Source organism: Heptranchias perlo, chromosome 1 (genome assembly GCF_035084215.1).
Source record: "Heptranchias perlo isolate sHepPer1 chromosome 1, sHepPer1.hap1, whole genome shotgun sequence".
Classification (NCBI taxonomy): Eukaryota; Metazoa; Chordata; class Chondrichthyes; order Hexanchiformes; family Hexanchidae; genus Heptranchias; species Heptranchias perlo.
Genome location: NC_090325.1, coordinates 121,647,093 through 121,664,943, shown reverse-complemented (window position 1 = coordinate 121,664,943; position 17,851 = coordinate 121,647,093). Strand labels below are relative to the sequence as shown.

Below are 17,851 nucleotides of genomic sequence, written 5' to 3'. Positions count from 1 at the left end.
TCGCTGTTGCTGGCTACACCCTGTTTTTAATGCTTGTTATGTGTTTTCCTCTTTTGTGTAATGTAACAAAGATTTTGTTTAGCTGGGAAAGCAGTTATTTCCAGTATTTCAGAGTTTTTGGAAAAACGCACCTGAAGAACAAAATGAAAGACAATGTAATTTACTGGGTTTTAGTAAGCATGCGCTTTATTGATAACTTCACCTGTTCTGTCTTGTACTTAATTCTGATATTGCTGAATTAAAATTGGAGTTATTGAGGTTAACTAACCCATTAAATTGTGAAAACCAGACTTTCATAGTGGCCACATAAAATTCTGGTTATGTGTATGAGGGTCACTAATTCTGGACATCACATAAAAATTGGCATTTTGAATTTCTTAAACACTTAATGATTTGAAGTAAATGTCAAGTGATTTGAAGTTTAAGTTGTGTTGAGTATTGGTGAGCGTGAATTGATGTTAAAATATTGGGACATTTTGAAGTAACTATTTGATTAATCATGTTTTACGGTATACTGAAATGTGATTGCTGTTAGCAAACTGACCCTTTGATCTTGTGACTGATGTTGGTCAAACCAAAGTGACCATGAAGAAAAAAATGGTTAAAGGATCTCTGATAACGATCTGGAGTAGTTAGATTGTACAGCAAAATTGTTTCATAGAATGTTTAAAGTTAATAGAAGGAAATACTATCTTGTGCCTTCATGGCTCACGTTTTGAAAATTAGAAGTTAGAGAAGCTGAAATTTATTATCCAGTGTTTGATTGCATTAGGATCTTAGTGCAAGTTATCACTGTTATAAAAGCACAAAGACTTTTTGGAAAAAGATCAATTTGAACTAAGTATTTTTGTTTTATTGACATTACAGCTTTAAAAAAAAGCTGCTATTGTGATTGACTTCTCTCCACCCCCTGAACTTCCAAACATGTTAATCTGATGACTCATCAGCAGTTTCATTGTCCCAGAGAGAGAAGAAAAAAACTTGGTAGATAGGCTCTCCCATGTTCTTCTGGCACAGTGCTTTAGTTACACGTATAAGATTTTTAAGTTTCTTAATTTAAATGGATATTTCCCCACAGTGACAGAAGGAAATCATGAATTGACAAATTAACCCCTTGGGCTCTCAAAAGCAGCCACAATGGACTTCCTGTTCTTTTACACAGAGAACTATGGTTTTCGGGACCACTAAAGTGTTGGTGCAGAAAACAGGAAATGATCCAGTGGTGTTCAGAATTTGAAACCTTATCTGCAGACATCGGCAAATATCAAATGTCACAACATGGTGATGGTTTGGACTAAGACTTCAGACTTGTATTTCAAAAATTCAAAATTACATAGAGAAGGAAAAGCAATCATCAGCCTTGATCCAAGTTGCTTTTCCTCTTTTGAAAACGTTTTGATTTGAACATTTATTTTCCAAGACATGAGTGCTTGAAGGAGGGGGAAGGCATATCCAAAAGTGATTGCAGGCACTTCTGCCTCTACCGTAAAACCACCAAGCCTGGGCATAATTTGTTTCTGAAATTGGAATAGATAAGATGAATCGATATGAGTTGCTGTTCAAGCACTCGAGAAGGGAAATTTACCTGTGATTTAAGGGGATAATCAAATTCTATTTCAAAATAAATGGAGTCGAGTCTAAATGGTTCCTGCCCAATGCTGCATATCAAGGAAGAAAGTATTTTGGGCAGGGGGTGGGGGGGGGAGGAGAGGGAAAAGAGAGTGAATAAAATTGTACATTGACAAGTCCTGTCAGTGCAACAATACTGCTCTCAAATTGGGATAATGAAAAGCAGTTCAAGAAGAATTTAAGTAAAATAAACAAAAAATGTATTAAGATACTCGACCAGACACTAAAGTTCCTCCAGGACTCGTGAATGAGATGAAATGATAATATAATGGGATGTGTAAAATTGGATGGGAGGAAGTGATTGAGAATTAAAGTATAGAAACAGAGAAATTACACCAAATGGGAATTTCTCTAAAGTCATTGATCTGGGTATGATTTACCAAACAATATCAATCTGGTATAAATCTAGTGAAAGTCAGGTAAATTTAGTCGAGAATAGTAAATTGATAGCTTTCTCAGATATCTGTGTCCTTGCCTACACTGAACAATGAGAAAAGTGCATTTGATAGCCTGGCCACTGCCTGAGACATCGGGACCATGCAGGGGGAGATAAGCGAAGACCTCCAGACACCGCCACCCACCCTATCGATCTTTTGATAATATAACCTGAAAGCCCAAGAATTGCTACAGTGATCATGAAAGATACAAACGTATGTTGCCATCAATTGGAAACGGAGACCAGGGTGAAGAACACAATTACAAAGGCCTATGGCCTGGTGAGCTAATGGAACCACTCTTCACACAGAGCAGTTGCTCTTACAGGATTGAATATTACTGGACACGTGACACGTGCCATGGAAAACACATTCGGAAATACCATGAGAAAAAAGATACTGGCTAGCAGAAAGGGATTACCCGTGATATGTTGCGTGTGAGGCGACCAGTATGCGGAAACGCGTGATGAAAATGCACTGAAGAACGGGTCTCAGACATGCTCAGTTACTTGACAACAGTGATCAGTGGGAAATGTTTAAAGAAACATTTAACGTGATACAGAATTGGTTTATACCCCTACTTGCCCAAAAAAAGCCATGGACAGCCAAAAAAAACAGCCATGGACAACTAGAGGTAAGGGACAGTATAAGACGTAAGGCAAAAAAATGGCACAGATCCTGGCGAATGGGAAAGATACAAACATCAACAAAGGGTCACAAAACAGATAATAAGGGCTACAAAAAGAGAGTATGAAAAGAAACTCGCAAGGGATATCAAAACCAATACCAAGAACTTTTATAGTTATATTAGGAAAAAGAGGGTGGTCAGGAGCAATGTTGGCCCCTTAAAAACTGAAAGTGGGGATACTGTCATTGACAATGGGGAAATGGCGGACATGTTGAACAATTACTTTGCGTCAGTATTTACAGTCGAAAAAGAGGATAGCATGCCGGAAATCCCAAGAAAACTTGTATTGAATCGGGGATAGGGACTCGATAAAATTAACATAAGTAAAGCAACAGTAATGAAGAAAATAATAGCACTAAAGAGTGACAAATCCCCAGGACCAGATGGTTTCCATCCCAGAGTTTTAAAGGAAGTAGGTGAGCACATTGAAAGATTATAGTTAGGGCATCTGCAAAGTTCTCTAGATTCAGGAACTGTTCTTCTGGACTGGAAAATTGCACATATCACTCCGCTTTTTAAGAAAGGAGAGAGGGGGAAACCGGGGAATTATAGACCAGTTAGCCTAACATCTGTTGTGGGGAAAATGCTGGAGTCTATAATTAAGGATAGGGTGACTGAACACCGAGAATTTTCAGTTAATCAGAGAGAGCCAGCATGGATTTGTGAAAGGTAGGTCGTGCCTGACAAACCTGATTGAATTTTTTGAAGAGGTGACTAAAGTAGTGGACAGGGGAATGTCAGTGGATGTTATTTATATGGACTTCCAGAAGGCATCTGATAAGGTCCCACATAAGAGACTGTTAGCTAAGATAAAAGCCCATGGAATCGAGGGAAAAGTACGGACTTGGTTAGGAAGTTGACTGAGCAAAAGGAGACAGAGAGTAGGGATAATGGGTAGGTACTCACATTGGCAGGATGTGACTAATGGAGTCCCGTAGGGATCTGTCGTGGGGCCTCAATTATTCACAATATTTATTAACAACTTAGATGAAGGCATAGAAAGTCTCATATCTAAGTTTGCCGATGACACAAAGATTGGTGGCATTGTAAGCAGTGTAGATGAAAACATAAAATTACAAAGCGATATTGATAGATTAGGTGAATGGGCAAAACTGTGGCAAATGGAATTCAATGTAGACAAATGTGAGGTCATCCACTTTGGAGCAAAAAAGGATAGAACAGGGTACTTTCTAAATGGTAAAAAGTTAAAAACAGTGGATGTCCAAAGGGACTTAGGGGTTCAGGTACATAGATCATTGAAGTGTCATGAACAGGTGCAGAAAATAATCAAGAAGGCAAATGGAATGTTGACCTTTATATCTAGAGGACTAGAGTACAAGGGGGCAGAAGTTATGCTGCAGCTATACAAAACCCTGGTTAGACCGCACCTGGAGTACTGTGAGCAGTTCTGGGCACCGCACCTTCGGAAGGACATATTGGCCTTGGAGGGAGTGCAGCGTAGGTTTACTAGAATGATACCCGGACTTCAAGGGTTAAGTTACGAGGAGAGATTACACAAATTGGGGTTGTATCCTCTGGAGTTTCGAAGGTTAAGGGGTGATCTGATCGAAGTTTAGAAGATATTAAGGGGAACAGATAGGGTGGATAGAGAGAAACTATTTCCGCTGGTTGGGGATTCTAGGAGTAGGGGGCACAGTCTAAAAATTAGAGCCAGACCTTTCAGGAGCGAGATTAGAAAACATTTCTACACACAAAGAGTTGTAGAAGTTTGGAACTCTCTTCTGCAAACGGCAATGGATACTAGCTCAATTGCTAAATTTAAATCTGAGATAGATAGCTTTTTAGCAATCAAAGGTATTAAGGGATATGGGCCAAAGGCGGGTATATGGAGTTAGATCACAGATCAGCCATGATCTTATCAAATGGCGGAGCAGGCACGAGGGGCTGAATGGCCTACTCCTGTTCCTATGTAACAGCCTGACATGAAATGGTTAATGTGGCTCAGAAGAGTGAGAAAACCTTTTAAGCAAGGCACTGACACATGCTCCATAGTGAAACCGACTAATTAATGAAACAATCAGGAAACACTGGTACCAATCAGAGGGATTGAAATTAAAATAAAGAGGAACATAGTAATTTGGACTTCCAAAATTCAGGGTTAGGTTCCTTTCAGTTGACAATGAAATTGGGACAACTGAGGAAAGATATCAACAAGATGGATATTAGTAAAAGGAGAGCAGGAGAATCTTTTAAATCCATCATTTCTTGATAATATGGTACACTGTAGTTTTCTGTATAGCGTATTATGATTTTGTCTATATCATGGTGTAATATTAATTAAATAAAACTTAGAAGCAATATGTATATTTGTGTGTGTGTTTGTGCAGTAAAAAGTAACTCAAGGTGATCTTGGACAAGAAGAAAGTTACAGGGTATGGTGAAAATTGACCCAGAGTGGTTTCATTCAGGTTCAAAGGGAGGGAGATGTAAGAATCTGGTTTAAACTGAGCATAGTCAAGTATCCCATCTCACATAGCGTCGAGGTATTTAGCAAGAGGGCGGTGCTAGGGAGAGACAAAGTTGCTGTCTGTGAACAAAAGCAGCTTGTAAGTCAGGAGATAAAGGATGAGATAGTCATGCTACATGGTGCGGTTCATCTGAAGTTGTTTAACACAGAGCCAGCATGGGAGTGGGATAATTTATGACTAGGAGTTAAGACCAGAGATGCATATGTGCAACCTAAACACCCGAATAGTATAAACATAAGTAACTCTGCATCCAAAAGTTAGAGTTCTTGGGACAGTTGGAAGTCCACAGCCCAGTTCGACTAGAAAAGTAAATGGTTCAGATAGGTATGTGATGCTGACAAGATGAGAACATTAGATAAGGCCATGTGACTGTTGGAGATTACAACTGAAAGACTGACATGAAACAATGCAATGCTGACATTTACCCTTTTAAATCATGATTGATGGGAAACAGTGTATAATGTCCGCACCATTTACCAATTTCTATTCTGATGTGAGGAAATTACTGGTGTTATGATGGTTCAGAAGGCACAGCTTATGGTAGTACACTTGTGTTCACTAAGTTCGTGATTGACACCATAATGGTTAATAGCCACATGACTTTATTTAGCACAAGCTAGAATCAATACATTACAGTACTTAAGCAGTAGTTTACGAAGCACAGATGAGAATTATATTACTCCTTTGACTTTTGGGTAGAAGCCACGACCTTATTCCCCATTCCTTCATTCACGTACTCTCATTCTCGTTTACCTGCCTGGTACTTCCTTTTATGTCCTTTACCCCAAGTCTGAGTAGGGGCTGGCTACTTATACAATGTTAATTCCTGGCCTCCCTTTTCACTGCAACAAATTTAAGCCACACATAATTGGTTCCCTTTTCAGCACTTTTAGGGGCCCATCAACCATTCTTCCTTATTCTGGAACATAGTTGCTTAGCGACGTGTTCAGATATATAGGCCTATCCTTCGTTTCACTGTTTTTGCCTCAGATAGCATGGTCGTGTGTTTTTAACCATGAGTATTACTGTACTAAAGCTGGTTCCTGTTGTTTCTTACCCTTAACCCCGTTAAGTCTAACCCTTTGAATTCCTCATACATATGCGAAAACTATATTTTCTTACAGTCCCCACCTTAAGGCCGCAAGAGTCTGGCTCTCGAGTCCTCACACCGATCCTATTTTCCTCTGAGCAAAGCTGTGATTTCTAAGGCCTGCTAGAGCTATTCAGCATAGAGGTCACCCAATCTACACTTGTTCACTCCAAAATAGAGACCACCACACTGTGAACAATGAGTACAGTATAATAGATAGATGGAAGCACGTGCAAGTTGTCGCACATGGAAGGAATGTTTTGAGCCCTGGACAGAGGCAAGTGGACAGATGTTGCATATGAAAGGGCAGCCAGATGTGGAAGTGATGGATAATGGATGAGTGTGCAAGAATATCTCAGAACAGTCCCTCTGGAAAATAGAGGGGGGGAGGGAAGAGGTGCTACACCAGGACATGCTACAAATGCTAGCTTTAGAGTGATATTTACAAACTTGCTAGGCAGACAACCTGCCTGATCCCTCAACTAAGAAACGGCTTATGCTGCAGGAAGTAGCAAAAGTGGGGGAAAATAGATTATCAGAAACAAAATAATATTTGAAATGACCAGTTAGTGCAAATGGCCTAAAATGTCATAAATTCTAACAAACACTATTCTTAATAAAATGTTCTCAGCTGATTGGCACTAAAATGATAAAGAAATGCTCCAGAACACAATTGCTCTTAATACATGGGAAAGCTGTTTTTGAGGCCTGAAACATGAGGATACAGGCAGGTACAATTTACAATCATTTAGTTAACAAGCTCGAAAATGATTATTCATAAATACTATTTTCAGCCTAATTTTCTCCTAAAATGCACACACCTTGTTTTTAGTAGAGAATACAGAATTTAATCTTACACTATCACGAGTCCTACCAGAAACATATCAAAATAGTGCAGTTAAATAATCATCTTTGTGGCTAACAATAAACTGTTAAAGATCAGCATTTCTGCAAATAGATTTGACAAGCCCAATATAATGGAAACCACTGTGCAGCCTACCACGTACCTTGAAGTCAAAAGTGTAATTTGTGTAAGGCATCAAGTTGTTTTCATAGGCGCTCTTGAGTTGGAAATCATGAGTAATTCTGCCATCAGAAGTTCCATTCTTCCCATTACAATTGAAGTTCGTCAAACACTCGTTGTACCTCAGCTCCTTGAAGTCTTTGTGATTCTGTGCAACACCTCCAGTGCTTAAGTATTCCACAACACCTACATAACAAATGGACTCACACACTCAGTATGGTGCATCTAAGCCAAAGTTCATCAGTTACCACAAATGTGCAGTTGACAGATTGGATATACCAGCAAATTTGGTTTATAATATATTACAATGGCTTCTGTGCTGTGTTATGTCTTATATACAACGCAATTTAACATGAACTGAACAAAATTATTTGTAAAAATAAACTCTCAAATTATATTGTATTCCATTGAACACATCACCTGTAATTCCATTTTGATTAGTTATTTTTTCCTAAAGGCACTCTCAATTTGATGCAACTCACTTACTTCTACTAAATTGAACTAGACTTTTTGCATAATGTTACAGATACACACTTTAACTATGAGCAACAAACAGTGGATCTTACTCAAAATCCTAATGAAATTTGTACTTTTTTTTTCCAATTCACAAGCATAGTACAGGTACTAGTTATGGTATCTTGTCCTTGATGGTCTTACCTGAATCTGGCAGTGAATTGAGATCTGCACACAGCACCAATGGGATGGAGTTAGGATCTGCAGAAGGACAACTTGGCCTAAGAGAACCAGCTGACTTCTCAAGAATGGTTTTGAGTTCAGAAACAATCATCATAGTTTGAATGAGCTTTACATCAGAGTACTCAGGGTCCCAGTGCATGTGTGCATTGGCCACCAGAATTAGCTGCTTTTCTGTTCCGTGAAGTGTCTTCACACCTGAAAGGGATGATGCTTTTAATGTATGTAGCGATAGAAAGAGAACACATATGAACTTGCATCTATACAGCACATTTCACAACTTTAGGGCATCCCAAAGCACTTTACAGCAAATTAACTAATTTTAAAGTGTAGTCACTGTTATACTGTAGGAAACACAACAGCTAATTTGCACACGGTAAGGTCCCACAAACAGCAATGAAATAAATGACCAGCTCATCTATTGCTAGTGTTGTTTGAGGAATACATATTAGCCAAGACACCGGGGAGAACTCTCCTGCTCTTCTTTGAATAGTGCTGTGAAATCTTTTACGTTTACCAGAGCGGGCAGACAGTGCCTCAGTTTAACGTCTTATCTGAAGTGTCAGCCTGGATTATGTGCGCAAGTCTCTGGAGTGGGTCTTTAACTCTCAATCTTCTGACTCAGATCCAGGGCACAAAAGTTAACGGTTGTGGTGACCTTCACAACCACTGGCTGCATTGTGCCTGTAGGCAAGTTTAGCTGCAGGTCACTTGGCAGCCTGCACAAGCCCAGTTGCCTAATTACGTGCGTCTGGGTTTGTAAATGTGGTCATGAGGGTATTAGCAGAGGGGCATCAAGCGCTGCTGGTACAAGCTGATCTGCCTTTCATCTCTCCAGTGGTGCTTCTCCTCTTCCGACAAAAAACAGATACAGGGAGATTCCCAGGGAGGAACCCACTGTGGCACCATTATAACTGGTGGCGGGGAGGGGGGGGGTGGCGGGGGTGGAAGAAACTGGCTCTGCCACAACAACTCCTGAATATCAAAATGACAGCAGCAAAAACAAACCAAGGAAAATGGTTGAGAAATGGACTGAAAATTGTGCAAAAGATCTTGTTACAGGGCTCTTCAAATAAACTTCCATATATAGCTGGGTAGATCAAAGAGTGTTAGAAATCCATAAGCATTAGGAAATTACATGGATTTCTAAGTGATGTCATCAGGACAGCAATAACATATTCAAATGAAGCTCCTGCCTGTTTCAGGTGTAAGTTTCCAGCACCCACTGAACCTCACAGCAGAAACGTCCTTGATCCAGCATTACAGATTGTTCGGATCAGTTACACGCACTTTATTTATGAAAATCTAGCTATATCGTCTTCACTAATGCAATACACCTAAATTAATAATAGTTAACAACAAATGTCAGTCTCTGATCCAGAGGTTATATTATACATATGCATACAGTCACTCATCCCTACTTGGCAACTTAATACTACACTGTTGGATTGGGGCTTAAGTGGCACATTTTACAGTAAGTTTAAACTGCCCTTGGGATAGGTGCTTAACAGAGGATACTGTCAATTTGTCCTGGTGGGCAATAGATACCAGTCTGCCCAAGCTATAAAAAGAGCGAAAGGCACCCCTTGTAGACACAAAAGCATCCCATAGCCACGTACTCCACTTCTGGTCTCCCCCTCCAATGCAAGGCATAATCTTGTACAAGCTGTTTAATTATTTTGAAAAACATCCACACACACTTACTTTTCTGTTTTATGAAGAGGGGGAAAAATGAATGACCAGCTTATTAAAATAATCCTATTTTTCATTTGGAATATATGTCATTCTGAAGCATCTGCAACTACACCCTTCAGTAAAGATTCATTGTGAAGTTTCACAAAATAGCAACAAATAAAATGAACAGAATCCCAAACATTGTTCCACTTGCATAATTCTTTGAGTACGTTGATTACATGAATCTTATTACAACAAATATATTTTTGTTATCTGGAACTGAAGTGAAAACAACAATATCAAACATCAAGCAGCAGCACATTCCATTAGAAAAATAATCAAAAAGTAAGTCACCGTGGACAACGCTGGCTCACCACCAGTCAATTATCTGAAGAGCAGCAATAACAGAGGCCAACGACCCATCCTTTTACCCAAAGATGGGGCATGGATTGGAGGAAACTAAAAAAGGAGGGAAACAAATGCCTGCACATAGCTTGGCTTTTATATGCACCATACAGAAGTACAATATTAGCCCTTTGAGTAAGTAGGAAGGCAAAAAAAAACTGATCATAAAATTAAGCTGAAGAAATCAGTAGGATAACACAAGTATTTTACTTTTCCATAAGAGGGAATTCCAACCAGACATTTTAAATCATCCATCGAAAGGAAACATCTGAGCAGTTGGCCAAAACATCACATGCACTAGCCTTACCAAAAAAAATGGTCAATCCATTTAGTTTTCACTTTCAGTTTTAAGAATACAAAACATGTACCTCCAAAAAGATCCTTGTGAACTTCCAAGAGCACTGCTACCCCAATATTATCTTTTGTCATGACTCGATTTAGCATGGCTTCAGATCCATCTGAATTAGCCATTGCCAATTGGTTGAATTCCACTGTGTGCTTCTGTAGCAATGCGAATCTGAGGGGAAGAAGGGAGAGAGAAGACATTGCAGTATTTACTCTAGTTAAAGACATACAAAGGGAATGCGTAGAAGTTTGAGGAAGATAAAACTTTTAAAAATTAAAGTGGGAAATGAATGACAGATTGGAATTAACAGAAGTAGAAGACTCTTTAACGAACATGGAAAAGTTAGAATCTCAATAAATTTATCAAAGCCGCAAGTTTTACAAACTTTACAATTCTGATGCCACAACTCAATCATCATTACACTCTCAAAAATAAAGTGAATTGCAAGTGCTGCAGCACTCTTGCCTCACTTCATCATCACTGGGTCAAAATCCTGGAATTCTCTACCGAGCAACATTGTGGAAGTAATGTTATCACAAGGACTGCAGTGGTTCAAGAAGTCTGGTCACAATCACCTTCTCAGAGCAACTAGGGATGAGCAATAAATTAAGCCTCAGTGTCACCACATCCAGATAACAATTTTTTTTAAAAATCTATCCAATGCCACCATTTTGAATGTGGATGGACTGAACAAGGCAGAAGCTACATATTCCTCTCTGACTGATCTCATTTCCAAGGCAGGACAAGGTACAATGCCAGATGCAATCAAGGAAGATTACTGCATCCTTCATTCCAACTCATGGCAATAGGGTGGTGGTGAGGTGAGACAGACTCAATTATGGGGATTGAATATGAAGCATTTTAAAGCCATTTAAAATCATCCCTAATTTGAAAAATCTGTTTAAAACAATTTAAAAATGAGGATTTGATACAGCCTTAAAATAAAAGGATCCTGCAGTTGAACAGAAATTCTAGCAACAGTTCAGAGTTAAATAGGATTTATGCTGTATTTATATCTCTTTAAACAATTAAGCATGCATAATATTGTTGCAATGTACCACTGCTGTGAAAAGAGTTGATTCCAGAGCACCATAAGCAAACCTATACAGAAATCACTTCAATGTGAACCGATGCTATAGATATTAATTTGCCACTAATTACCCCACATTTCTAGGAGCACTTCCTTTAGAGTTCACACTTGAACAAAAAAAATTAATTATGTACTGCATAATAGTATAACCAAAGTTCAATGACCAGAAATCAATCTAAAAGTGCATTATTCCCACCACCTAAAAGTTCTTGCAGTAGATTTAGAGAGGGGAAAAAAACATTGAAATGTACAGAACTATAAACTATTTTGTGAACTACTTCAGTTGTCTTACACAGTATTGGTCTTGTTTAAAATAAGTGTACTGGGAAACTAAGATTAATGTGTGCTCCTTTAATGCTGTATTGCTGTCCAGTGTTTCGAGTAAACTATGTAAATATTAACAGTTCCCTCGAGTGGCAGAATATGATTACTACACCTAAAAAATTTATGAGCGTCTGACAAGTTTGTACTCACTTTCTCCGTGGGTGCAGCTCCCTCTCTCTCTCTCTCTCTCTCTCTCTTTTTCCAGCCCATGAAGAACCCACAAAAACACAGAGTAGGTGTAATGTTTGTATCTATGGCATGCCAAACTTACATGAAGTCACATATGATAGAGAAGAAAATAGAGCAACGGGTGCAGAATTTTATGAGACCCGTTCACTCTTCTCTATTATCTGTACACATCATCTTGGATAAATATTGATGTCTAGTCAAATAAATGGTGGTAACAGGGTTCCTATGGATGGAAAATAATCAGATTCCAACATTGTATTTCTTAAAGTAAAAGTTTAAAAAATATATACATTGTAAGAAAGACTCAAAGCTTGGAACCACAGGTAAAACGTTGGATTTTCAAGCTTCTACTCCTGCCCAAAGAATATAGCCTGCAACATTATTATTGCTTCCTCAGGATATTCGGCTCATTTTGATTGTCCCTGTTAAGACCCTAATCTCCCTTGGTCTCCATGAACCATTCCTCTCCTGCTATGAAAACACCTGAAACTTTGACACCAATCATTAAAACTTACAGCTAAATACACCCTAGATAAAACCCCACTTCCCAAACAAAAAGATGCATCTTACTCATAGCCTATAGTTCCAGACAGCAGTAGGTCAATTGAAACATCTCAATTGTAAACATTATAAGGCAAAATAAACTCAAAAGATGACCTGAGCTTCAATGTTGCATTTAACTCGTAGAGAGCATTTACACTATAACTTTAATGTTTGTGAAAGTAATTTCTATTTTGCATGGACACTACTCTTGACAGTGTAAATCTAAGCCTGGAATATCCACCATATTTCTACCCAGTGACATGCGCAATCTGGGCGTAACTCAAATAAGTGGCCTAAAAGATCGCAGAATTTTGGGTGTAAGCGAGTTATGCGCACAAGTAAAATACACCCAAATATCCTCGATCTTTTATGATCCCACCACCAAAACACATCTCCGCTCATAATAATGGCCCCGCCCCCAAGTTACAGAGCCTCAGTTTCCTGCAATTCTGCTCACTTAGAAACCCTCTTGAAATTACAAGCAGATTTTCAGGCGCAGCAGGAAAGTCATTTTTCTGTTGCTTCACTGCAATATTTTAAAGTAGATTTTTAAAAATATTTATCCTCACTGAGACTTGCACTGTATCTCGTTTTCTTCAATGCATGACAAAAATTGAAAAGCTTCCCCAATTGAAGGTTCTTAAATCTGCTATGCCTAATATACAAGTATGCTGTATAAATAAGTTGAAACTTCAATTTTCATACTTAAAAGGAATATATGGTGACAGTTTTGCGCTTTCGTCTGGCACCGATTGTTTATGCTGACACATGGTCACTTCACATTCTTTTTTTTAATTCATTCATGGGATGTGGCGTTGCTGGCGAGGCCGGCATTTACTGCCCATCCCTAATTGCCCTTGAGAAGGTGGTGGTGAGCCGCCTTCTTGAACCGCTGCAGTCCGTGTGGTGAAGGTTCTCCCACAGTGCTGTTAGGAAGGGAGTTCCAGGATTTTGACCCAGCGACGATGAAGGAACGGCGATATATTTCCAAGTCGGGATGGTGTGTGACTTGGAGGGGAACGTGCAGGTGGTGTTGTTCCCATGTACCTGCTGCTCTTGTTCTTCTAGGTGGTAGAGGTCGCGAGTTTGGGAGGTGCTGTCGAAGAAGCCTTGGCGAGTTGCTGCAGTACATCCTGTGGATGGTACACACTGCGTCACTGTGTGCCGGTGGTGAAGGGAGTGAATGTTTTGGGCGGTGGATGGGGTGCCAATCAGGCGGGCTGCTTTATCTTGGATGGTGTCGCGCTTCTTGAGTGTTGTTGGAGCTGCACTCATCCAAGCAAGTGGAGAGTATTCCATCACACTCCTGACTTGTGCCTTGTAGATGGTGGAAAGCCTTTGGGAAGTCAGGAGGTGAGTCACTCGCCGCAGAATATCCAGCCTCTGACGTGCTCTTGTAGCCACAGTATTTATGTGGCTGGTTCAGTTAAGTTTCTGGTCAATGGTGACCACCAGGATGTTGATGGTGGGGGATTCGGCGATGGTAATGCCGTTGAATGTCAAGGGGAGGTGGTTAGACTCTCTCTTGTTGGAGATAGTCATTGCCTGGCACGAATGTTACTTGCCACTTATGAGCCCAAGCCTGGATGTTGTCCACGTCTTGCTGCATGCGGGCTCGGACTGCTTCATTATCTGAGGGGTTGCGAATGGAACTGAACACTGTGCAATCATCAGCGAACATCCCCATTTCTGACCTTATGATGGAAGGATGGTCATTGATGAAGCAGCTGAAGATGATTGGGCCGAGGACACTGCCTTGAGGGACTCCTGCAGCAATGTCCTGGGGCTGAGATGATTGGCCTCCAACAACCACTACCATCTTCCTTTGTGCTCGGTATGACTTCAGCCACCGGAGAGTTTTCCCCCTGATTCCCATTGACTTCAATTTTACAAGGGCTCCTTGGTGCCACACTCGGTCAAATGCTGCCTTGATGTCAAGGGCAGTCACTCTCACCTCACCTCTGGAATTCAGCTCTTTAGTCCATGTTTGGACCAAGGCTGTAATGAGGTCTGGAGCAGAGTGGTCCTGGCGGAGCCCAAACGGAGCATTTGGTGAGCAGGTTATTGGTAAGTGCCACTTGATAGCACGGTCGACGACACTTTCCATCACTTTGCTGATGATTGAGAGTAGACTGATGGGGTGGTAATTGGATTTGTCCTGCTTTTTGTGGACAGGACATACCTGGGCAATTTTCCTCTGTCGGGTAGATACCAGTGTTGTAGCTGTACTGGAACAGCTTGGCTAGAGGTGCAGCTAGTTCTGGAGCACAAGTCTTCAGCACTACAGCTGGGATGTTGTTGGGGCCCATAGCCTTTGCTGTATCCAGTGCACTCCTCCGTTTCTTGATATCACGTGGAGTGAATCGAATTGGCTGAAGACTAGCTTCTGTGATGGTGGGGATATCAGAAGGAGGTCAAGATGGATCATCCACTTGGCACTTCTGGCTGAAGATGGTTGCAAACGCTTCAGCCTTGTCTTTTGCACTCACGTGCTGGACTCCGCCATCATTGAGGATGGGGATGTTTGCAGAGCCTCCTCCTCCCGTTAGTTGTTTAATTGTCCACCACCATTCACAACTGGATGTGGCAGGACTGCAGAGCTTTGATCTGATCCGTTGGTTGCGGAATCGCTTAGCCCTGTCTATAGCATGTTGCTTCCGCTGTTCAGCATGCATGTAGTCCTGAGTTGTAGCTTCACCAGGTTGTCACCTCATTTTTCGGCATGCCTGGTGCTGCTCCTGGCATGCTCTTCCACACTCCTCATTGAACCAGGGTTGATCCCCTGGCTTGTTGGTAATGGTAGAGTGAGGAATATGCCAGGCCATGAGGTTACAGATTGTGCTGGAATACAATTCTGCTGCTGCTGATGGCCCACAGTGCCTTATGGTGCCCAGTTTTGAGCGGCTAGATCCATTCTGAATCTATCCCATTTAGCACGGTTGTAGTGCCACAAAACACGTTGTATGGTGTCCTCTGTGCGAAGACGGGACTTCATCTCCACTAGGATCGTGCGGTGGTCACTCCTACCAATACTGTCATGGATAGATGCATTTGCGACAGGTGGATTGGTGAGGACGAGGTCAAGTAAGTTTTTCCCTCGTATTGGTTCGCTCACCACCTGCCGCAGGCCCAGTCCAGCAGTTGTGTTCTTTAGGACTCGGCCAGTTCGGTCAGTAGTGGTGCTACTGAGCCACTCTTGGTGATGGACATTGAAGTCCCCCACCCAGAGTACATTCTGTGCCCTTGCTACCCTCAGTGCTTCCTCCAAGTGGTGTTCAACATGGAGGAGGACTGATTCATCAGCCGAGGGAGGGCGGTAGTTGGTAATCAGCAGCAGGTTTCCTTGCCCATGTTTGACCTGATGCCATGAGATTTCATGGGGTCCAGAGTCAATGTTGAGGACTCCCAGGGCCACTCCCTCCTGACTGTATATCACTGTACCGCCACCTCTGGTAGGTCTGTCCTGCCGGTGGAACAGGAAATTCCCAGGGATGGTGATGGAAGAGTCTGGGACATTGGCTGAAAGGTATGTTGTATCAAGAAATGGCTGAGTGCACTGGATATCACCTGGAGTGAATCGAATTGGCTGAAGACTGGCTTCTGTGATGGTGGGGATATCAGGATGGATCATCCACTCAGCACTTCTGGCTGAAGATGGTTGCAAACGCTTCAGCCTTGTCTTTTGCACTCACGTGCTGGACTCTGCCATCATTGAGAATGGGGATGTTTCCAGAGCCTCCTCCTCCCGTTAGTTGTTTATTTGTCCACCACCATTCATAACTGGAATTCGGGAGCATTCTAATGAGATTCCTAGGAAATGTGAGTCTAACTGGACATTGGCAGAATGGACTCGGGAATAGGTGCATTTTCGAGTCTAACTTCCGGATTGCACCAGGCCCCAGAGTCAAGGGACGATCTGGCTCTGGAGCAAAGTGAGACTTCCTAGTATCTCACACCATTTTGTTATTAAAAATTTGTTCTCAGGATGTTCCAAGGAATTTACAATATCAAGTCCTGGAGTGAAAAGCTCTGCCTCTGCAGCACTAATGAAAATATAACCCACAGCTTTTTTTAAAAAAAAAAATTATGCCCTAAATTTCAATTCACTTTTTCTCTCCCTAACGCCCCACCCTGCCCACCTCTACTTTTGATCCTGCTTTTACACTTCACAAGCAGGTGAGCAACTGACATGACCCCAGTCTTCTGACAACGCTATACAATTCTGCCTTTCAGAAGTGAGCAACTGCAGGTTGGCATAACATGCCCTCAAGTTTTCTCTCTCTCTCTCTGCTCCTTACGAGCAGCAACCCCAACTGTCCCATCCTACTCTTGCACCAACTTTCCCGCTCAACACACCTGCTGGGGGTTAATCTTGCCAATCTCCGTACGGGTACGGTAGCATCGTGGTTATGTTACTGGACTAGTAATCCAGAGGCCTGGACTAATAATCCGGAGACATGAGTCCTTTAGGGAAGGAAACCTTACCCGGTCTGGCCTATACGTGACTCCAGACCCACAGCAATGTGGTTGATTCTTAACTGCCCTCTGAAAAGGCCTAAAAAGACGCTCAGGTTGTACAATCCCGCTGCAAAAAGTCACAAGAATAAAACCGGAAAGACCACCCGGCATCGGACTACTAAGCACTGGACACGACAAAGGCAAACCAAGTACATTTGACCCTGCAAAGTCCTCCTCACCAGCATCTGGGGACTTGTGCCAAAATTGGGAGAGCTGTCCAACAGACTAGTCCAGCAACAGCCTGACAGCTATACTCACAGAATCATACCTTTCAGCCAGGCTCCTCCAACACCATCCCTGGGTATGTCCTGTCCCACCGGCAGGACAAACCCACCAGAGGTGGCGGCACAGTAATATACAATCAGGAGGGACTGGTCCTGGGAGTCCTCAACATTGACTCTGGACCTCATGAAGTCTCATGGCTTCGGGTCAAACATGGGTAAGGAAACTTTCTGCTGATTAACACCTACCACCCTCCCTCAGCTGATGAATCAGTCCTCCTCTGTGTTGAGCACCACTTGGGTGAACCACTTAGGGTAGCAAGGGCACAGAATGTACTCTGGGTGGGGGACTTCAATGTCCATCACCAAGAGTGGCTTGGGAGCACCACTACTGACCGAGCTGGCCGAGTCCTGAAGTACATATCTGCCAGGCAGGGCCTGCGACAGGTGGTGAGAGAACCAACACAAGGGAAAAATCTACTTGACCTCGACCT

General features: G+C 41.7%; 1 protein-coding gene across 3 annotated transcripts in view; it reads right to left on the bottom strand.

The window, feature by feature from the left end:
- cnot6l (CCR4-NOT transcription complex, subunit 6-like) overlaps positions 1-17,851 on the bottom strand; it is an 85,397-nt gene that overhangs the window by 9,325 nt on the left and 58,221 nt on the right. For all 3 annotated transcript variants that reach the window (XM_067990819.1, XM_067990810.1, XM_067990801.1), the window contains exons 9-11: positions 10,495-10,643; positions 8,012-8,245; positions 7,338-7,540 (exon numbers count right to left, since the gene is read on the bottom strand). In XM_067990819.1, coding sequence (XP_067846920.1) covers positions 7,338-7,540; positions 8,012-8,245; positions 10,495-10,643 — 586 coding nt within the window. The remainder of the gene's footprint in view (positions 1-7,337; positions 7,541-8,011; positions 8,246-10,494; positions 10,644-17,851) is intronic.